At 40.3% G+C, this 23659-nt stretch overlaps 2 protein-coding genes and 1 pseudogene across 4 annotated transcripts in view; 2 read left to right on the top strand and 1 right to left on the bottom strand.

The window, feature by feature from the left end:
- LOC116637929 (cytochrome P450 4V2) lies at positions 1-21905 on the top strand. The gene is made up of 11 exons (XM_032413595.1): positions 1-551; positions 5002-5114; positions 6552-6637; positions 7424-7614; positions 8013-8082; positions 9733-9859; positions 11813-11995; positions 14915-15017; positions 19134-19268; positions 19361-19540; positions 20739-21905. The coding sequence occupies exons 1-11, from the start codon at positions 338-340 to the stop codon at positions 20909-20911; spliced, it is 1575 nt and encodes a 524-aa protein (XP_032269486.1). The 5' UTR covers positions 1-337; the 3' UTR covers positions 20912-21905.
- Positions 14934-23659, top strand: part of KLKB1 (kallikrein B1) — a 36686-nt gene continuing 27960 nt past the window's right edge. For 2 of the 3 annotated variants that reach the window (XM_032413592.1, XM_032413594.1), the window contains exon 1: positions 20876-20939. In XM_032413592.1, the coding sequence (XP_032269483.1) occupies positions 20938-20939 (2 nt within the window). In that variant the 5' untranslated portion in view covers positions 20876-20937. Of the gene's footprint in view, positions 15018-20875; positions 20940-23659 lie in introns of those variants that run through there. The other variant, XM_032413593.1, reaches the window with a different exon arrangement.
- On the bottom strand, positions 17738-19127 carry LOC116637930 (annotated as a pseudogene).

Raw genomic sequence — 23659 nt, 5'->3', positions numbered from 1 at the left:
TTTTGCCGAACACAGTAACAACCCCATCGGTGCTTTTCCTGGAGCCTGCGAGGCTCCCGCCTAGTCCCGAGGCCCAGGGCGGCCCCTGCAGCGGGAAGCCCGGGTCTCGGGGTCCCCGTTTCAGGGAGGCCAGGCCTGGGCCTGTCCCCGGTGGGAAGAGGAGGAAGGAGCGAGCGGGCCGGGCGCCACCTCTTACCCTTCGGGGCGCGCTGGTATCCCTGCGGAGTCCCGAGACTCCTCCCAGGACCAGCGCACTTGACCTCCAGGGGACCGACCGGCACCCCGCCCCTGCTCTCCGGGCAGTCTCGGTCCGGGTGCGGAGCAGACCGCTGGCGCGATGCTGGCGCTGTGGCTGGTGCACTGGGGGCAGAAGCTGCTGATGTGGGGCGCGCTGAGCGCCATCTCGGTGGGGGGCGCCACCCTAATCCTGAACCTCCTGCAGATGCTGGCGAGCTACGTGCGGAAATGGCAGCAGATGAGGCCGGTCCCCACGTTACCCGGCGCCTACCCGTTCGTGGGACACTCGCTGTGGATGAAGCCGGGCGGGAGAGGTAAGGGACCGCGCCCAGGCCGGCCGGCTGCCCCCGGGGGGTCGGGGGGCTCCCTGCCTGCGGGGCCCCCGCCTAGCAGGAAGCCCCAGGGTGCAGGAGCTCCTCGGGGCCTCAGCCGGCTCTGCACCTTCTCCCCGCGCGCCTGCCCTCTCGGCAACCGAGAGCACCTCTACTTGCGGTGGTGGCTTGTTAGGAGAGAAGAATCTGTCACCCGCTGGAGAGTGGATTCCCAGTTCTATCCAGTTTGCCCTGTGACACCTGATAAAATTGTTGGGGCTCCCTGTTTCACGTGAACTTTTTCTTTATGCATAGGCTAGAACGCAGTGTTTCTAAAGTCCTGTCCTTCTGCGCTTTCTCTTCTTTCTCACTTCCTAGCTACTCCTATCTCAAAACACTTCCAGGCTTGTCTCTTGGCTGTTAAAGCCTGAAGGGCAGAAAGTTCCCTGGAACTGGGCAAGTATCTTAAAACAGTACCATCATCCTCCACCCACCCACCGCCCTCTGGAAAATCAGGGACTAGAGATTCATTTGAGACTGCTCTCTCTCCCCACATCGCAAGACTTGACCACAACTTCCTTTCTCGACCTTCTTATTTTAGTTTTAAGGAGGTTACATAATAACAGTAAACTATGAGGGCAGGGCCTTCTGGCAAACTTACACAGCATGCTTTAAAGGCCTTAGTTATTACACAGTGAATTGTTTTCTACTGATATCTTTTTGAAGAGACTGATTTATGCTTTGTTGATGAGAAAAACAAAACACTTTAAGTTAGAAAGCTCTCAAAAGTACCTGGTTTTTAATCCATGACAGTGAATTAGATCTTAGCACTTCACTTCATTTTAATGGGTGTATACGTTGGGATACCCAGAACTGAAAAAATTTGCCCAAAATGAAGTATTCTAAAATAAGCCTAGGGCCACAACCTTTAGTTTCACATCAGATTAATTGTAAATAACAGTTTTACAAGTTGAACATTACCTCCAAAGCTTGAGGCATTCTTTTTCAGCTCAGACCCCCCACCCCCACCCCCAAAAGGCTGTCATTTCAACTTCACAGAAATAGATAAGGCCTCATGGGGGAGTGTTTATCAAAATATTGAAAATGTTTTCTAGCAGAAGAAATCCAAGTTAACTTTTCATCACCTAAACATCAATGTGACTAATGTTACAAATGATCCAATAATGCATTTAGATATATGAAAACCATGTTTGTAAAAATTATCTTAGTTAATACTAAAACCAGAGCTAACCTCTCCTTCTACCCTGAGGCCTTATAGCATTAAAAAATAATTGTGTACAAATATTAATCTCCCACCCCCAAAAAGAAATAACATGCTTTAAAAAAATCTCATCATATTCTTTTGGGAAATTTTTTTAAGAATTGAAATCTCCAGTGAATGAGACCTGTTTCAAAATATACGATGAGTTGACTGGAATATTTAAAATAATTCTCCCTGGAGTTACTTTCTGGGTGAAGAGAATGACAATATACTGGCTTTTACAAAGGGACTTTTTAATCCAGCAAGTACTGGATTTTGGCATCAGGCAAAGCTCTGCTCACTCTAAATTTGAGAAGTTGTTTCAAACTCTCTAAAAGGAAGAGAGCAAGAGAAGAAAAAGGAACAGAGAAGAACTACAACAACAGCCAGAAAACACTGAACAAAATGGCAATATCAATAATTAAATGTAAATGGACTGAATTCTCCAATCAAAAGACATGGTGTGGCTGAATGGATAGAAAAACAAGACCTATCTATATGCTGCATATGAGAGACTCACTTTAGACACAAGGACACACACAGACCGAACATGAAGTGATAGAAAAAAGATGTTTCATGCAAATGGAAACCAAGAGAAAGCTGGGAAGATATACTTATACCAGCAAAATAGACTTTAAGACAAAGATTAATAAAAAACCAAGCGGGCATTCCATAATGATGAAGGGGTCAATCCAACAAGAAGATATAGCGTTTGTAAATATATATACACCTAACAGACGAGCACCAAAATATATAAGGCAAACATGAAAGCTAAGTTAGAGGGTTTTTTTTTAAACCCTTTACTTGTAAAAGTAACTGTATGACAGAGTTATTTTAAGGAGTAAATTTAATGCATGGTGTTTCTAGATCACTGTCTAGAACTTGGTTAGAGTAAGTTCCTTAATTTTCAATCAAACATGGAGCCCCGCCTTGTACCCAACATTGAGCTAAACAAAGTGGTTGATGTTGGATTATTCTAAGATATATTCCCTGTTCTCAGTGACCTTGGCTCTTGGGCAGGAGGCAGTGCTTTTGATTTGTGGCCACTGTCCAAATTCTGGCCTCAATAATCTCACCTGGAGTTCTGCAGTTGAATTTTCACTGGCCTTTCAAACCAGTCTCTTGCTTTTTAGTCCATTATGTCAACACCTGCCTTTTCCAACTGTTCTCTGATATTGGACCCGATACCTTCAAACCACGGGCTCACACTTTCCTGTCTCCTCTGTCAGATCAGACCAAGGCAGGTGGTGATTATCACAAAGCGTGGTATTTTGACACTGTTGATTTGACCCAGCTCTTTTCATAGAAACTTTGACAACTGTTTGGACCAGGAGACATTTTGAAGCAATAGGGTGTAATGGTTAAGATGGCACATTGTAGGATCTTAACTGCCTTAAGTACAAAGGCAGATTCTGTCATTTACTAGCTCTGTGATATTGGGCAAGTTACTTAGCTGTGCACAGTTTCCTCAACTGGGACAGTAATAATAGTGCCTTTCCTCTAACTATGGTGAGGCATAAAAGACCATGTACCAAGAACCTTAACACGAGCTCTGACGTATAATAACTTGCTGCAGTAAATGAACATGACATAATGGATGTTAGCTATTTTAGGATGATTATTACCAGGTTTTGATGTGCCGAAATATGCACTTTAAAAAAAAATCATTAGTGTTTATTTAGCATCATATGCGATGGACATCTGTGAGCCTTAGCTCCTCTCCTACTGTATTTTGTGCAGCCTGCCCTGAAGCTTACTGATGAATGAGGAGCAGAGATGGGCTAAGCATGTACACATATTGGCATTGAAAAAGAGCTGAAAAGTTGAATGGTTCATTTTTTATGCCATGTCCATTTGTCCTTGGTGCCCAAATATCTATGTCAAAATAGCTCTGTCAAAAATCTTAAGTACCATATTAGTAGCCTCACAGTGGGGTTGGAATTAGCCTTGCTGTTGTTAATCAGGCATTCCCTTTGTCCAGAAGAAGCCCTGAATTCCCATATGCCTACCAACTAGCCTGCCCCTCCCCACCCCTCCCCACCTAGATTTTCCCAGCAATTTCTGCCCCATTTCCTGACATGTAATCAACTCCCCAGCTAGGACTCAAATCCTCCCTTAACTTCATCTTGTTCGACTTGTGTTCTGAAAGCATGTCTAACCTTTGCCATGTCTTTTCTCTGAGGTCTGGACCCTGTATATTAATTCTTTAGTCACTGGCTACTGTCCTTTGTTTCTACCCAGATGACATTCATCAATATGGCATTTCCTCATGGAGAGTTTTGTCATGGCTTGATCTCTCATAATGCCATACTGCATTCTCCAGAGGGGGGCCTCATGGAAAAGTGTTGACTCCCAAGTTTTCCACACTCCTTTGATGCTGCAGTTGGGATTGATGGTCATCATTTCCCCACACCTAAAGCAAGGGCCTGCCATATCACACAGCCAATGCCCCTAACCCTGGCAGCATTGAATCCCAGCCTTTTCCCCACCCCCAGTGGCCTCAGTATACCCAGGTGATCTCACCACATTAGTGCTATTGTCCTAAAATATGACTCCAGTCATGCTAGTCCTCATCAGAAACTTCCAATTACTCCTTACAGTGTATAAAAGAAAATCAAACCCTCCAACGCTCCAATCTCCTTTTCCAATGGTATCACCCCATCTTATGCTTTGGCTGCACCTTTGGGGAATTTCCAGACCTCCATGCTTCTGCTCTGCTGTTTCTGCTGCTTGGCTTACATTCTGTAAGCCCCTGTTTCCCCTTTTCTGCCTATAAAAATACAACTCATTTTTTAATGCTCAAATGCCATCTCCTTCATGAAATTTTTTCAACCCTCTCAATGAGAATCAATAACTCCTCAGACTAGAACTTGTCTTTTAGCAACCATTTCATTTTCTCTGGTGTTACAAAAGTTGCCATCTTCCATGGTTAGAAGATCCTTGAGAGTAGGGATTGGGTCCTTTGGAGGTGCATGTTCCTTGGATGTTATCTTACTCACAATTAAATTACCCTTGCCATTCAATCATGTCATTAAATAGGGACTGTGTGGTTTACCTTGAAGATGTGAGAGACGTGGGAAATATTAAGTGACTTGCCCAAAGTAAATAAGTAAACAAAAAACAAAACAAAACAAAAAAACAACTCAAAAGACAGGACAAGAAACTCATTGAAAATTAAATATTTTCTCCCAGAATTTTTTCAGCAGGTCATTTATTACAGTGAAGAATACCGACACCAGCCACTAGTGAAACTCTGGCTTGGGCCCATACCAATAGTAGCCATTTATAATGCAGAAAGCGTAGAGGTGAGTGTGCGGTCAATATGACCACTATTCCACTGCATGTCTGATGGTGTGAGAGTCTCATCAGAATAAATACAGCAACAATGTTCTTATATTTAATTGAATTCAGTATATTCAGCATTTCATTACATATTTTCGGCTATGTGGGTGCCATTTAATGCTTTCCAGATATTGTCTAAATCCTGGGGAGGGTAGCAGCCTCTGGACAAAGCAGCCTCTGGACACATTTGTTATCAGGTCCAAGATATTTGTTCTCCTTTTTTTTTTTTTTTTTTTTTTGAAAATCTGCATAAGGATATAGTTTTGTAGAACCATAAATAGATTATTCCATAAGGTGAGCACACATGTTATCTGCCAGGCACTGTTTCAGGAGTCCAAAAATGTAAGACTAATAAAGTATGAGTGTTTTTCTTAAGGTGATCAGAGTCTCAGATCTGTTACAAATTTATTATTCCAAGGTAATTTTCTTAAAAAAGAATGCTCCCCTGATATCGATAGGGTAGATATCATTAATCCATGCTGTTGAGATAACTGCTCAGAAAGATTGTATACCTTTTACCTAACATTATGACACCAGGGAGATTATCTTGTGGTTTGATGAGAAAAGGATTTGGGTCAGGGAGTAAGAATGGGATAAACAATGCTTCTTGGAACAAAATTAAACATAACTTCCTAGGCAATAATGCTGGGATATGTCTTTCTTAGTTATTGCAGTGAAAATGTTGAATTTCTCTTGTACCACTCTGTAGCAGCCTGGTTCAGAATAGATAGTGAGGAGACAGGTGTAGGATTTCAGCCACTGCTGACTTGGTATGAGCAGGTCTGGTGTGTGTGAGAGATCTGTCCAGAGTGCAGGACTGGAGTTAGGAGCCTGGGGAGCATTTTGTGCTCAGACCTAAATACTCATCCCTTCTACTCCACTTGGATTCTAGGTGATCTGATCACATTCATGGCTTTCAGTGTTACTCACATGCTGGAGATACTCAAATATGTACTTCTAGGTCAAGTCTTTATCCTGAGCATCATTCCTGTTTCAGACCATAGCAACTTGAATGTCGCCAAGTCAGTATGCCCAAAAATGAACTTGTGATTTTTATCTCCCTGGACATAGTCATCCTTGGATTCATTTATCTTCTCTCTCCTATCCTCCCACCCTCAATAAATGACTCCACTTGGTTCCTAGTTCATGGTAGGATCCAGGGCATCATCTTAGACATTTTCCTTTTTCTCAACTCCATTTATTCCCAAGACTGAATGACAGTTATATGTTCAAAACTCTACCTGACTTTCTTTAAGGCACAGGAATAAAAATGAATCACAGAGAAATAATATTTATAAGATGTTCCTTTAAAAAGCAGTGGTCTAGCCAGGTAGAATTCAACTTAAGAGTTGAAATTATTTTGATGTCTATATATCTCTCAATTTTTTTCTCTTTCCAAGGTAATTTTAACTAGTTCAAGTCAAATTGACAAATCCTATATGTACAAGTTCCTGGAACCATGGCTTGGCCTAGGACTTCTTACAAGGTAAGTCAGTGTAGATTTGTAAAGCTGTCTCATAGAAGCAGTTACTTCAATAGGTAACGTGTTATGTCAGGAATGGCCACAAAGTAGTTCTCCTGTCTGCAAGACTGTGCTACCAGGAAGTGGGGGAGAAAGCTGGAAGGAAAGGTCTGGAGAACAATGGGCTCTGACAGAGAGGAGTCCAGGGTGTACGGTAATCTCCAGCCACGGGACTCAATAATGATGATGACCAGTATTTCAAGAAGAGTCAGGTCCTGGTGTATGAATGGAGTAAAGCAAAGAAGAACTTGGGGCAGGCAGATCTTGAAAATCTAGTGAAAAAGGCAGTCATCTCCAGCAAAATATATGGAGCACAAAATCTCAGTCCGGAAATAGGACTCCATCCTCTGAGAGAGGGCCTGCCAAGAAAAAGGCAGGACCCTTGTGGGGTCTGTGGAGAATATGAAGATAGTAGAGATCCAAGTAGAATCATAGACCATAGGGATCATCTGAGGACTGAGGTTTTAATAGAGGGGAGAAAAAATAAATTTTAGAAACTTGGAGCTTGGAAATTTAGAAAAATTCTTAAATTTTTCAATTTTTATGAGTGCCCCTTTAAATTTTAGTAACATAGAATAATATCTGAACTATCCACATTCTGTAGCTATCTATGAATCTTTGTCATTCTGACCAAAGCATTTGAGAATCTATAGATTAAGCTCTTTGAGGAGAGTTTTGTTGACTTGGCTAAATTTATACTTTGTTTCTGATGTAGTTTCTCTTGTTTGTAATCATGTATTTTGTTTCTAGTACTGGAAACAAATGGCGATCTAGGAGAAAAATGTTAACACCCACTTTCCATTTTACAATTCTGGAAGATTTCTTAGATATCATGAATGAACAAGCAAATATATTGGTTAATAAGCTTGAAAAACATGTTAACCAAGAAGCATTTAACTGCTTTTTTTACATCACTCTTTGTACCTTAGATATAATTTGTGGTAAGTCTCATTGATTTGTTCCTAAAGTTACGGTGTAGAGATAGGATGGCCCAAACAGAAAATAATATTCCAGTGGGAAGGTGACTGAGGGGATCTTGAAGGGATACTGGGTTTTTCAGGGTGGTCTTATTGCTCGACCCCCTGGGAAGCAGCAGCCCCTGGGAGGGCTTTGAGCAAAACAGTCACAGAGCCAACATGCCTGGGAAGGCAGAGGGAAGAAGGAGCAGGAACAGGGAGTAGAAGATACAGGAGAAGAAGCAAAAGGGGGAGAGAACAATTTTAAAATCTCTGAGGACAAAAACAGGACTTATATCTTTTTTTTTAAGTGTTTGCCATTGGAAAATAAACAGAGGATATGTGCTCGAACTGAATGGTTGCTTCTTGCCTGTGTTTTGCAGAAACAGCTATGGGGAAGAATATTGGTGCTCAGAGTAATGATGATTCCAAATATGTCCATGCAGTTTATAAGTAAGTGAAGTCCTTTTAATTATCTTTAAAATGGTTCCTGATTAGGGCTTAAAAAATTATAACTAATAATTTGTGAGTATCTTTTTCATTGTTTCAAAATGAAACTTTATACTAAAATGGATGTAGTCATTTAAGTATGTATTTGGCCAGTAGTGGAATGGTTTTGTAAATCATGACACACCCAGATTATGCCATAATTTAAAATGATTATTTTGTAATATATTGAAAGATTATATTATGATGCTAAGTGATAAAGATAAAATGAGTTTTTTAGTATGATTACCACTAGGTATAAAAAATTATTTATAGAAAGAAAAAACTAGAAGATACTATACCAAAATCTTAGCTATGGTTATTATTGTTTTGTGTGTGTGCTTCTCTTTCTTATACTGTTTTGTTTTTGTTGTTGTTCATTCTCCTTTCCCATAGTTTCTGGTCCGAGTATGTATCATTTTTTAATTGAAATAATCAATTTTACTTTAAAAATGGCTTGCAAGTATTCAACTATTAAGAGTCAGGGCCAGGATTTGAATTAATGTTTCCTATCTTTAAGTTCACTGTTCATTTCATTTTATTTTTATAAGTATTTACTGAGCATCTGTCACCTGCCATTCATGGCCTTAGGTGCTGAGTAGTTTTATAGCAGCACACAAACAGGAAGAATAGCAGGGAGACACACATGGAAACAAATGAATGCACACATAAATTCTAATAATTGCTTAGAAAGAAAAGATCAAGTTGACATTAGAAGGAAAACGGGGTGGCACCTAGATGGCTCAGTCCATTAAGTGTCCAACTCTTCATTTCGGCTCAGGTCATGATCTCAGGGTTGTGAGATCAAGCCCCTCGTGAGGCTCTGTGCTGAGCATGGAGCCTACTTGGGATTCTCTCTCTCCCTCTGCCCCTCTGCTTGAGCTTTGTCTCTCTTTCTCTCTTGAGAAAGAAAGAAAGAGAGAGAGAGAAAGAAAGAGAGAAAGAAAGAAGAGAAAGAAAGAAAGAAAAAGAAAGAAAGAAAGAAAGAAAGAGAAAGAGAAAAGGAAAGGAAAGGAAAACAGGGACATGTCCTATGGATGAGTGGTCAGGAAACATATCTCGGAAGAACTGTCTAAAAGTGTCTAAGCCAGTCTCAAAGAAGGGGGATCTGTTGAGGTCTTACTTCTTTATCACTGGAAATGACAAGGGAGGTACTCAGGACAGCTGTGTGACCAATGGGTATCTGACGAGCACTTCTTTTTGGAAGAGGGCAACCACTTGTATTCTGTCACTCCAGAGGAGGGATCAAGCTAATGAGTGGATATTAAAAAGAGGCAGATATCATCCCAACATGTGATCCAAGAGCCACAGCAGCCTTGGGAGGTCAAGAACTCTTTCTGAAGAAAGAGAAGCACACATCAGATGGCCATCTAGTAAGGATGTTCTATAATGAATTCTTCCTTCTGCTAATGAAACCATTAAAATTTTAAGCTTCATTGGATATGTAAAAGCCCATGCATTTATTGTTGAGCATAAAACACGGGTTTCTTAGTAGCCTCTAAGACAAATCATCCTCATTTCCATATATTACCCTTGTTGAGAGCAGGCAGCAAATAGGTGCTAAAGAAATACATTTTCCCCCATGTATCAGCTAATGTATTTTTATCCTATGTATAGAATGAGTGATGTGATACATCAGAGAATGAAGATGCCCTGGCTCTGGCTTGATTTTTTGTTTCTTATGCTTAAAGAAGGACGGGAACACAAAAGGAGCCTAGAGATCCTACATAATTTTACCAATAATGTAAGTCCTCAATTTATTTTTTTATTGTGGTAAAATATACCTAATATAAAAATTTGCCATTATAGCCATTTTAAATGTCCAACTTGGTGGCATTAAATACATTCACAATGCTATGCAGCCATCACCACTATCCATTTCCAGAACTTTTTTAAATCCATGACTTTTTGTTTTGTGAATACACCCGGGGTAGGACCATGGAGCCTGTGCCTCATAAAATTTGAATTGAATAACGGAAAAAAGTAGGCAACATGATTACATTTCAATTACGTATTTAGTAAATATTAATTAAGCACTTGTTAAGTGGCAAATGCACTATCAAGTGTTAGAAATATAGTAATGAGTAGGACATCTATGTTCCCTACTCTAAAAAGGTTTGTTTAGTAAAGGAGGTTATCTATTAAAAAATGACAAAATGCAATATGAACTGTGAATATTTATTAACAAACAGGGTGCTGTATTAAGAGAATAAAAAGACGAGGATTATAAGGGTCTTATGGAAAACGTATGGAAAGACAGTAGTTTTCAAAGGCAAAGGGCCTTTATACTAGTATTTCAACTCGGAAAAAATTAAAATTAACTGGATATTACTATTTTATGTCCAGTTCAACGATAACAAAGAGATAGTGATGTTGTTTTGGATATAGGATGTCAGTCTGTGTTAAAGATGAATCTAGAGCAATCACCTGGCTTAGGAGACTTGCCAACAGTTTGTATTTTATGGGTATAATTGAGTTCTTCCTCAGTTTTCATGCATTAATATCAATATCAATAATTAATGAATTTCAAACTGGATGAACAGTATTATTCATTTAATAAATACTGAAAATTGCATACTGAATGCGAGGCACCAGGGGTTCCATCAGGAGATCTTGCGTTCAAAGAACTTAGGGTCTATTCATTCAAACCATTTAGTAGCAGGTTTGGTCAATTGCCTAATAGGAGAAAAAAAAGTTGTGTTGATGGGCTTTAATGCTTTCATTCATTCAGCAAATAATGAGCATTCTCAAAATGCCAGGCAGTGCTCTAGAGGTTGGAAATATATCAATGAACAAAGACAAATTTGCTACCATGTGGGTCATACATTTGACTTAGAGGAGAAGGGCACAAAATAGGAAGTATAACATCATGCCAGATGGCAAGGGAAATGGGAAAAAATAAAGCAGGCTTGGGAAGATAGTGCTAGGGACTAGCATCGCAGGCATCAGGGAAGGTCTTTCTGATAGTGTGACGATGAGCAGAGATTTGAAAGAAAGGAGGGAGCCAGCCCTGCGGAGGAAGGAGGAAGGAGTAGTCTCACCAGAAGGAACAGCAAGCAAACAGGTGAACTGACCGGCAACTTGCTATTTCTTTTTTCCAATACGACATGTAATTAGAGCAATGTGTAGTCGACTATATAAGGATTGCATTCTCTCCAGCACCTATACTTTTATCTCGTTGGCTCATTCAGCTCTCTAGAGATGATTATGCTATACCCCATTGGAAAGACTGTAAAAATAGCACTTGAAAATTCTGAAGTTGCCTGACATTAAATTCATTTTTAGACGTCTTACCAAATAATGCCCTAAAATAGGGGCACCTGAGTGGCTCAGTTGTTAAGCGTCTGCCTTTGGCTCAGGTCATGATCTCAGGGTCCTGGGATCGAGTCCTGCATCAGGCTCCCTGCTCAGCGGGAAGCCTGCTTCTCTCTCTCCCACTCTCCCTGCTTGTGTTCCCTCTAGCTGTCTCTCTCTCTCTCTGTCAAATAAGTAAATAAAATCTTAAAAAAAAAAAATAATGCCCTAAAATTGAACAGGAAGCTTGACTATACTTTTACAAGAGCCTAAGTTATTGTTGTGATAGCAAGGATGGGAAAGGTTTAGAAAAAATAAGCTAAAGAAGCTAGTATATTTTCATAGGAAAGTGTATTTTTAGATTATAAATTGCAGACAAAACATGTCATTGTTTAAATCATAGGTCATCGCTGAACGGGCCAATGAAATGAAGAGAGAAGAACCCGGAAGTGCTGACAAGGACTCTTCCCCCTTCAAAACTAAACACAGGGCTTTTCTTGACTTGCTTTTAAATGTGACTGATGATGAAGGGAACAAGCTAAGTCATGAAGATATTCGAGAAGAAGTTGACACCTTCATGTTTGAGGTATTCTATGTCATCATGTTATTTTCAGGTATCACTAACTAAACCTCAGTTATTTTTTAGAATCTTTAATATTTTTTTAAGTTTAATGAAATTTTATTTATTTATTTTAAAGATTTATTTATTTTAGAGAGGGGGGAGGGGGCAGAGAGAGAGAGAGAATCCCAAGCAGACTCCCCACTGAGCACAGAGCCCCATGTGGTTTTCCATCCCACAGCCTGAGATCATGACCTGAGCCAAAACCAAGAGTTGGACGCTTAACCGACTGCGCCACCCAGGCGCCCCTAATGAAATTTTAAAGTAGCTTAATATAACTAAGGAAGAGTCATTAGATTAGCATTAAAGATTATAAAATTTAAGAACCTAATTAAGTATCAGAACAATTTCCTTGTTCAGAAAATCTTTGATTCATGGTGGGTACAGTGTAGACACATTTTTTTTTTTTCCCCTCAAGAAAACTTAAGGTCTGTCAGGCTTTTCTAAGCAGAAGAGCAGCCAGAATTACTGTCAGTCTCTATATCGCTTCGGGCTTCCTTTTAATCTCTAAAACCCATGAGTCTCTTCCTTCAATAGCTTCTTTTAAAGAAGGCTGTTTTCTTCCTGCCTCTACCAATGAGTACTTAGCTACTGCTCTGAGCTGCCCTAACTAAAGAAGAAAGCAAGAGCCCTCCTGTAGAGAATTTAACCAGTTTGTAAATCTAAAAAGATTTCTGGTCTTCAAATAATAATAGCAATAATAAAAGATGCAGTTTTTACAGAGATAATTCTAATTAACTATATTAAATATTACAAGGAGTGAGTCTCTCAATGTGTGGATTGCCAAGTAAAGAAATGGTTTTTTTAAGCACCACGTGGTAGTATTTTGGAAGTGGAGGAAAGCAAAAGGCATCAGTGGTTTTCGACGGCTCAGCATATGCTCAGTGGTGTGTTACCTGCTCCGCCTAGAGCCGTCTGGATGCGATGCTAGCGCTCGTCTGTCTGATCTTCCTGAGGGAGGACAGTCTGCGTGCTGGAGCGGAAAGCGGGCGGTGTTGAGCGTCTGTCGACTTGGGTTCTCCTCCTGGTTCATACTGGCCATATGAGATGCTTTCAGTCATCCCTGATCTCTGTCACAGCTTTCCTGTGTAAAATAGAGAGATGGCCTAGATCAGTGATTTCAAACTTCTTTTTTAAGCAGAGCACTTTATTGAAAAGAAATGTTATGCAGAAAATCAGAAAATGGACATCTACTTAGCTAAAAAGTGGAGAGGGGTTCAGCATGTGGGCTCTGGGGCCAAGTCCCAGCCATACCTTGTCCTGGAGGTGTGACCTTGGCCACCTCATCCAGCCTTTCTGGGCTTCAGCGTCCTCATTGTCAGACGACGGGCCTCACTGATTAGATTAATAATTTTTAAAGTGTCCTGAGAGGGGCACCTGGGTGGCTCAGTTGGTTAAACAGCTGCCTTCAGCTCGGGTCATGATCCCAGGGTCCTGGGATCGAGTCCCACATCGGGCCCCCTGCTCTGCAGGAAGCCTGCTTCTCCCGCTCCCTCTAGTGTTTCCCCCACTTGTGCTCTCTGGCTCTCTCTCTGTCAAATTAAAAAAAAAAAAAAAAGGTAAAGTGTCCTGAGAATTGTGCCTGACACGTAGCAAGTATGTAGCAGATATTGGCTGTTATTCAGTGTTGAAGGGGAGAGACCTTCTCACATCTCCACCCTGTACACACACACACACACACACACACACACGCATACACACACACGGACACACACACACATACACTGTCATCCATGCACCTATACGTACACATACATTCATGTATATGGCACACACACATCCATCTCCCACCAGTGACCTCTCACACTCATGAAAACAACCAGACCAGTGAATGATCTCTTTCTTCCAGTTTTAACATTCTTTGAAATCCTGAGTTTTTTTCTTTGCATTGAATAGGAGGCATGCCCCCGACTGTAATAGTGAGACCTCCTCCCTAAGGTGGATGTGCCCTGCCTTTCATTGCCTGGCTGCCAGCCACTAGATATGCAGGTTTTTGCCCCTGCCCTAGCCCAGTGGTGTGCTCCTGTAAATTCCGTGCTTTGTTTTGCTTCATCCAGCTTTCTCTGGGTAGCAGACAAAATGAAATAGGACATTCAGCCTCAGTATTTGATCTCAAAAATGTGAATAACAGTATCAAGTATTTCGTGAAGTTTTTGTGAAGAACAATTGTGTTAGTTTCTGCCAAAGTACTTAGTGTTTTGCCTAGAACTCAGCACATATTAAAATGAAGATATTTATCAACTTCTTGCTGTGGAGAACGCTCAGAACTGCATATATACTCCCTGGTGTCCAGCAGCGACAGGTAAAGCCTACCTTGCAAAGGAGGGGAAAGTAGAGAAGTACAGATCTGGCAAGCTGGCTCACAAAAATCAGACTTTTCCCGCCTTTTTTTTTTTAAGATTTTATTTATTTATTTGAAAGAAAGCACGAGCACGGGGTGGCAGGCAGAGGGAGAAGCAGACTCCCCGCTGAGGAGGGAGCCCGATGTGGGGCCCATCCCAGGACCCCAGGATCACAACCTGAGCCGAAGGCAGATGCTTAACCAGCTGAGCCATCCAGGTGCCCCTGGACTTTTCCCCCTTTAAAACTGCCTGGTGCGCCTGTTCCTTGGAATGCCCCTTTATTGGCATAGCTGAACCACTTCTCACCAAGTAGAAAGCTCCATGTAGCGGTGAAATGTCTCTCTAAGCATGATCCTCCACCTTGAAGGGATTATTTTATATGTTTGCTTCTCACCAAGGTGAGATGCTGTGTGCAATTAATTTGTTATGTCCTGGAGTCACACTGCAACTGTCAAATCCAGAGACAATTCAAAACAGAGTCATCATCCGTGACCTTTTCAAGACAGCTCTGCTTCTTAAGCCATGTTTCTTCTCACATTTGTAGGGCCATGATACGACAGCAGCGGCAGTAAACTGGTCCTTATATCTATTGGGTTCTTACCCAGAAGCCCAGAAACGAGTGGACAGTGAACTGGAAGAAGTGTTTGGTATGTTTGGCCCCATCATTAGCTGCTCCATGGGTCCCAAGTCCACTGAAACCAATGCCATTCATGTTCATCGAGGATGTGCAGTAGGACCTGTTGTAGAGACACTGTCATAAGCAGGAAAGCTCCCATATGGGACCTCTTCCAGTACTGGAGCCTTTGCAAGGCCTCTTCTGCTCACTTACAGGCATTTGCTACCTGCCTGGCATGTGACTGCATTGGGCTAGATGCTGGGGTTGCACAAATAAATGCTGTATCTCCAAGGACCTCACTGCTTAGTTGATGAGCCAGCCATTGTGCACGAAGCATGGAGTCCTGGCTATGCACTTGAGTGACATGGAGAAGGTGCTCTTTGGGAGCAGCAAGGAACAGGTGATGTTAGTTAGAGGGCGTCCAGGAAAGCTGTTCCATATTGGATTGCATCTGGCCACAAATGGGAGGAGAGGTGGGGTCTGCTGGTGGACATAAATTTCTATTATACAACCAGCAATCTGCTGGTTATATAGCTAGTTATACAAGGTATAGGATTGTAGGTAAGGAGTCCTAGGCTGAAGCCAATAGGGATGTCATCAGAGGCCCAGTCTTGCTCTTTTTTCTCTCTGTTCTTCACCATTGTGGCTTTTGTCTTCTTGATTGTTGTTCTAGGTCTCATGTTTGTCTTCAAGACAAGAGGAAAGGGGAAGGGGAATGAAGGATGTATTAGTTTCCTGGGGCTGCTATAACAAATTCTATAAACTGGGTGGCTTAAAACAACAGATATGTATTCTTTCACAGTTCTGAACACCAGAAATCCAAAATCATTATTGCTGAGCCTAAATCGATGTGCTGACAGGTTGTTCTCCTTCTGGAAACCTAGGGGAAATCTGTTCCTTCTCACTTCTGGTGCCTGCCAGCATTCCTTGGTTTATGGTCCATCACTCAAATCTCTGCCTCTATTCACAGCACCTTCTTTTCTCTTTCTCTCTCTCTCTCTCTCTGTGTGTGTGTGTGTGTGAGAGAGAGAGAGAGAGAGAGAGCTCTCTTCCTCTCTTATAAAGACATTTGTGATGACATTCAGAGCCCACCTGTATAATCCAGGATAATCTCCCCATTTTTAGATCATTAACTGAATCAAATCTGCAAAGACACCCTTTTCCCAAATAAGGGAACATTTACAGGTCCCAGGGATTAGTACTCGAGATATGTAGGGGCCTTTGCCAGCCAACCACAAGGGACCACACATTGTGCCATCACTTTTATCCTTTGTTTAATCACACATCACATGGCTCCCAAAGCTGGGAGGAGAAAATGAAAGATTGGGTCAGCCAACCAACAAAGTGTATCTGATGCAGTTGCATAGAGAAAAGAACTAAGAAAGGAAAAATGAAGATAAAAGGAGGAGAGGGCAGGCATTCTAGAATGAGGAGAACAGATGGACAATGACACAGAAGTGGAAACGTTTGGAGGACAGTAGTAAATAGTGAGGGGCAGCTAGAATTTAGAACATATAGCAGAATGTATTGAAAGATGAGGTTGGACAAGTAGTTTATGTGTTGAGGTTGGACAAGTGTTCATGTGATGTGAGGACTAGAATTTCATATCAAGAGGGAAGACTTTATTTTGTGAAATGGAGACAATCTAAACTTATTGGCTCTGTTTCTATAGTCATTTTTTTTTTTTCTGTATTGATTTTAATTTCTCTCATATTGCCTATGGTGAATTAATTTGGTCTTTGAAAAGCTCACACATTATTTTGGGATACGTTCACATTTTGTATCCTCTACAATGTGTAGCTCATTGCTGGTCTCAAAAATACTTTTTGATCTCACATAATTAAAACACCATTATTCTAGATGCTTTATTCTGCTCCTCCTTGTGTTTTCTTTGATGGTATGGTGCCTCACTTTTTCTTCTATCCCCAGTATTAGCTCTAAAATTTCATGAGCAACTAATCTTTGGACATTGAGTTGCAAGTATTAATTCCTCTTGTTACACATAAAATTAACCATTTATTTGTGTATGTTTAGTTGTATTGTAACAAAGCAACTTGTAACTGATCATCCTTTTCCCCCCAGTGAAACAAAAAGAAAATTTTAAAATAAACAGGAAAATAATTACAATAGAGAATGCCAATTCCAGATTAGGTCTTACAGGCTCGCTGTATCTCCCATCGAGTGGTAGGGCTCAAGTCCTGAGGAGAGAATTTTATTTCTAAAGTGTCATCCTAAACTGCAAGGATGCCCATTAAACAACACAATTAAACATGCCAAAGGAGAAACCATGTTGTCAAGATGCCCACTTCACCTGCCTAAGCATCTCTAACCCACCCTTCCCTGATCTTCTAGAAACCCATTTAAAAATAAATAAAAGCACGAGAAAGTAGACAGATACATATTGGTAAATGCTAACTGTCCATATTCACGTAAAGACACAGTGTAATCTCTGAGCCCAATATTGAGGAAAAGGAGAAGAGCTAGAATTCTGTGCACTACCACATGGGGACCAAGCACTCCCCAGCTTCTAGCAGAGCTAAGGGAGCAGAAGGTTGTTTTTTGTTTTTGTTTTGTTTTGTTTTTGTTTTTTTGGTCCCCCACAGAGCACAATAGTGTTGTTTATATGAAGTTTTGGTTGAGACAGAAAGGGATAAAAATGAATTTGGAATAGAAAAGGGTAGAGTTTCTCTTCCCAGTGTATTGTGCTCAAGGTATTGCCCCCCCCACCCCCAAATAAGTTGAGAACCGTGGTGTAAAGGAGAGAAGAGAGATTTCAAGAACAGCATGACTGAGCATAAGGGGACTGGAGAAAATTAAAACAAGAAGATTGGAATCCATCAGTCTTCCATTTGTCATCTCCTCCACCCTCTTTTCCTCCCTCCCCTACTTCCTCATCTTCTCCTTCATTCTCATTCCCCTCTTCATTAGTATATTCTCCTCCTCCTCCATCCCCTTCTTCATCATCCATGTCAGGAACTAAGTGGTACTGTCATGGATTTGGCCAAATACCATCTTGGATGTCCTCTCCTAACTCATCTGTACCTGCATAAGAATGGTCAGTAACCAGAGAAAGAAGCTCTCTGGTTCCTCATGCTCCCTCTTCCTGCTGGCTTTATTTTGCATTTGACTTGAGCATCTCATCAAATCCTTTCAATTTCCATTTGATTTCAGTAGGCTTTGAAGATGGATCACATTCTCATCTAGATGAAATTCTTTGTAGAGAAATTTATTTTTGAAGGAAGGGTTTTTTATCAGAATGAATATCTATTCTATAACCTGATTTAATATCTTCAAATTCGGTCACTTTGACTCTGGTCAGATAATACAGTGCCTCTTCATCTTCCTCTCCAAGTAATGGCAGATTTGTGGGTGGCTGACAGATGCTGTTACCCCAGAATTTGGGATTTAGGTGATCAATTCCAACCTCCTTTGAAAACACAGTTGGGGTGGTTTGTTATACTTCTGTTATCCCTTCAAAATTCTTCACTGGTTTTTTTCCTTAAGTCCATCTATTTCATTTTGTACTTCATCAGTATGTTCAGTTGCTCCTTGCTATTCTTTTCCTTCCTGTGGCACATCCAGAGAGGGAGAGGTTGATGTCTTCTCTGGCCTGGAGGCAGGAGGCAATCTTAGTGTCTTTGTTTGACACAGGAACAAAAAGCATTTAGGGGCCATGTTGGGGGGAGAGTCCAAGAATCTGACCGAAGAGAAGATACACATCTGGAAGCTCTGACAACTCAAAATTAACCATTTTAAAGTGTATGATTTAGTACATTCACAATGTTGTACAACTGTTACTCCATCTAATTCCAAGACATTTTCAGTACCCCGAAAGGTAACCCCGTACTGTTAATCAGCCATACCCCATTCCCTCTTCCTCCAGCCCCCGGCAACCAATAATTTACTCTCTGTCTCTACGGATTTACCTGTTCTGAGAACTTCCTATGAATGGAATCATACTATGCATGACCTTTTTTGTCTGGTTTCTTTCACTTAACACGTCTCATTTTATCAGGTATAATATTAGAAATCCTACTTTGGCTGTAGGTATTTAACATTTGGTGCTTTGATTAATTCCTCCTTGATGTCCCATTCCCCAAGCCCGTAGAGTTCTTTCATTGTCATCTCATGTATTTCCTTTAACCAGGGAAGTCTGATCGTCCTGCTTCCTTAGAGGACCTGAAGAAACTCAAATACTTGGAATGTGTCATTAAGGAGAGCCTTCGCCTTTTTCCTCCTGTTCCTTTATTTGCCCGTAATCTTACTGAAGATTGTGAAGTTGGTAAGAACTCTGTAATCAGGAGAGTAGGGAGAATGGATTTTTTAATGTCCATCTTACTCCATTTTTACGACATATTGCCTACCTCTTGACAGGGGGTTACAAAATTGTGCAAGGCTCTCAAGCCATCATCATTCCCTATGCGCTGCATAGAGATCCAAGATACTTCCCAAATCCTGAGGAGTTCCAGCCCGAGCGGTTCTTTCTTGAGAATTTGCAAGGACGCCATCCATATGCATACGTGCCCTTCTCTGCTGGACCCAGAAACTGTATAGGTTTGTATCCATCAGAATTGGTTTCACCTTTCCAGCCCACATGGTAGTGGGTTTCTCAGAATAATTTCTTTGAGATGTAGTGTCTCATAGGCAACAGTCTTAAAAAACTGATTTCCTTTCTCCTCCCCCTCACTATACATTACTGTTCCAAAAAAGACTGTCATAAGGATTAATTTTCTAGGACTGCCATTACAAAATACTACCAGCTGGTCTGGCTTAAACAACAGATACTCATTTTCTCATATTCTGGAAGCTGGAAGTCTGAAATCGAGGGGTCAGCAGGGTTGGTTTCTCCTGAGGCCTGTCTAAAGCTCGGCTTATAGATGGTCATCTCCCTGTATCTCCACGGGGTCTTTCCTGTGTGTTTCGTGTCCTCATTTCTTCTTTTTTTTTTTTTTAAAAAAAACACCAGTCAGATTGGATTAGGGTCCATCCATATAACCTCATTTTAAGTTAATTAACCTCTATAAAAATCCTATCTGCAAAAACAGTCACATTCCGAGGTACGAGGGTTAGGGCTTCAACATATGAATATGGGGGGACACAGTTCAGCCCATAACATAAAGCACAATCAGCTACATGGTAGAGTTTTAAAATGTTGTTGATTTTGGATCAAAGTAGAATATATTTTATATAGTAGAAAACTTATTTGTAGTGATTAGCTGTATTTAACCTAATATCTGTGTTTGTTGCTTTTAAGAATTGCATCTTGCAAGATGAAAACATAGAATGCTTACCATATGGCCAGCTGAAGTACTTAAAACAAAATGAATGCACATCACCATGCATTACAAACACTTTGGCTTTAGGATCTCTAGCATTTTATCATCCATGTAAATGCAGGTGTTAGTAAAATGAGGTCAGATTTAAATGGATGAATCTGAAGCATATTTACTATAGTAAATTAAAGGCCCAATAAGAAAGCCATCTAAAGTAGTGATTCTCATGCTTCAGTGACCAGAATTCATCTGGGTTATTGCTCAAATACAGATACCTACCCCACCCCAACTATTTGGATGCACTGGGTAGGAGCAGAGAAGGGAACTGAAGAATCTTCATTTTTAACAAACATCCCAAGGATTCTGATTGTCCCTACTGTGGAAATATAAAATCACTTGCTTCCTCTAAGAGGACCTATGATTTCTCAGATTTAAGATATATGTATAAATAAAGTAATGCTATTTACATTAATTTGAAGGTCAAAGATTTGCCATAATGGAAGAAAAGGCCATTCTTTCCTGCATCCTGAGGCATTTTTGGGTAGAATCCAACCAGAAAAGAGAAGAACTTGGTCTAGCAGGAGAGTTGATTCTTCGTCCAGCTAATGGCATCTGGATCAAGTTGAAGAGGAGAAATGCAGATGAATCCTGACCATATGATTGGACTGTGCCTTTGTCATGTAAAAGTTCTTTCTTGAAGGAAATTGGATTTATAATTTCTAGATCAGAGTTCAACACTCTTAGTCCCTAGACCTCTTTCTTTCTTGTCCCTGCTTACGTTGCAGTCAAGTCCAACAAAGAGTTTTATATTTTCATCACCACCATAGATCTTACCCTTGGTTTTGATCCCAAAGGTAGAGTTAAGTGATGATGGCACCCAGATAAACATAGGACAAGTTTTTCAACGGAGGTAGCCACTGACCAACTCAATTTCAATTGGCAGATCCAAAGGATATAATTTAATTAAAGTCCCAGAATTTTTTTTAAGGTATTCTTATTGACTGGGGAACATATATATGCATGTACACATATGCATTTACTTTGAAAAGGGTGATTAATTAAGTGCTTAGACATAAGAAGCTTAAGTTTTTAAATTATATGAGTGGCATCAATTATGAGAAGAATTATTATTATAGTACTTTTTGGATTTTATCACCTAGAGTAGATAATTTGTAAGTTGACTCATAGGTTCTGTTCCTATTTCCCTTTTGACTGAGTCCTTATAGCCATGACTTCATTATTCATAGTATCACAACTACCCTTATATATCGTACAAGGTTGGGAAAGATTCCTCTTGGTAATAACCAATCCCCCACATTGTGTCAGGGTTGAGTAATGGCTTTTGGAGCTGGACGGTCCTTATTGCTTATCTAGGTGTACTCCCTTTTATTAGAAGAAGGGAATGAGGTCAATGAGAAGGTAAGTTTCTGCCCAGAGTCATGCCACGAGTGGGCGATAGGGCTAGATATAGGGTCTGTACTCTATCTCTCCACTCCCAGGGCGACAGGCTTCACTATGTCTGCTTTCACTTTGTTGGAGCTCAGGTCCGTAACTAGATGTGTCATTACAACACAGATTTTCTGCCTCTAATTTTGGATATTTCTTCTAGAATTCTTCCATCATTAAAGGAAAAGATAAGCCATTCATCTATATTTAGTAACCAGTAATATCTCACTTAGTTTAGGGTTAGGCGAGTAAATTCAATGCTCCAGAACATACCTATCGAGCTGATAGCTGACGTACATTCTCTGAATTTTAATTCCATAGGTAGTATCTCTACTCCCTCACTCAGTGACTTTAAAAAACAACTTTTAATAAACTTAATAAGATTGTTTTTTCAATACTCCCAAGGCAATAGCAGATAGAAGCAACAAATTAAGAGGATGGAATTTCTACTCTTCAAAGGATATCAGAGGAAGAGATTACAAAACCAAAGCCATTTGCAAGTACTTCAGGCTGAGTTATTTAGGGCAGGGTCAGAAGCTCTACCCACGTGACAATCCCAAGAAACCCTTGTGCAGACAACCCAGTTGCTAAATTGATGAGAAAAAGTCAAGGAAGTATATGATACAGTTGAAAAACAGTCCCATCATATGCTTACCTTTGTTATCTAAAAAGTGGATATAGGCAGAAAATCTTATTCCCAGATGACTATAGATAATCAAAGTTTTATTCTTGGAAATTAGCATTATTTCTCAATTTTATGCATTTAGATATAAAACTTATGTTATTTTTTCCTTCCTTTCCTTTTCTTCCCCCTTTTCTTTTTTTAGTGACCCTACATTGGATGTAAAACTAAATTTAAAGTAAAACATTTTTTAATGTTACCTTTTAGCCTAAGGTCTTCATGTGGCCCCAGAATAATTTGTTATTTGTGTTTTAATGGGAAATTCTCTTAACCATGTTAGAGGTGGAATTGAGAAATTATGTTATAGTCTGTGGTATCAAAATGCAGATGCTGGCTTTTTATTTTTTTTTTTAATAAGAGGATGATCTAATATCTGTGACCCTATTACCTGTCTTACTACTGCTTGACAGAGGTATCTCAAGAAAAATAAGTTAAATTTTAATCATACATGCTACATTTTATTCTAAGAATTGATGTCAGTTTGAAATATAGATAGGTTTAAAGGCAAATTAGTGGGTGACCAATTCATAATGAGTAATAAAAGAAATAGCACGTTTGAGCTGATGTCAACAGTACTACTCAGATTTTCTAACAAAATGTTCCTTGTACCATTGTCATAGACTGATTTTGAGTTTTCCTGACTCTGAAGAATTAACCAGAGGAGAAATAGAAATACCAACACATTTTGCTCAGCAGAAACTGAAATCTCCCACAGAAGCCTGGGAATCAGCAAAACTATCAGCATCATTGGATCTCAGGCATTTATAGTCTAGAAACCTTACCAGGTGATGGACTAGTGAACTGATTGCTGTTCTATTCATTGTCAAGACAACTAAAGAATGTCAGTTTTTGGACCAAGTGACCTGTCTCACAGTGAAAGAAATGCTGTGAAAAAAAAAAAAAATCAATTTTTACTCTGGAATATATCTGGAAGACGAAAATGTTTTTCTTTCCAGCATCTAATGAGATGCTGGTAGGCACATGACAAATTTTTTAGTCTGTCTGGAAACCTCCCCCCCTTTTTTAAGGAACAGTACCCTCTTTATCTTTGGAACTATCCCATGATAAATACCTCCTCCCTTTTTCTTCCGTTTCTCACCTTTTTGCTTCCCCAACATGCACACTGTGAATACACAGTTTTAGTTGATGATGCCATGTTCTTAGGCAATCTTGTTCTCTTGACTTAAGTTGATTGACCCAAGCAGGGGCCAACTCTTGAGTTCTGCCTTTGGGAATCAGTGGAGGTTTTAAGTTGTGAGACTGGGGATCAAC

Source organism: Phoca vitulina, unplaced genomic scaffold, assembly GCF_004348235.1.
Source record: "Phoca vitulina isolate PV1807 unplaced genomic scaffold, GSC_HSeal_1.0 scaffold15, whole genome shotgun sequence".
Classification (NCBI taxonomy): Eukaryota; Metazoa; Chordata; class Mammalia; order Carnivora; family Phocidae; genus Phoca; species Phoca vitulina.
This window is presented reverse-complemented; position numbering and strand designations above follow the sequence as displayed.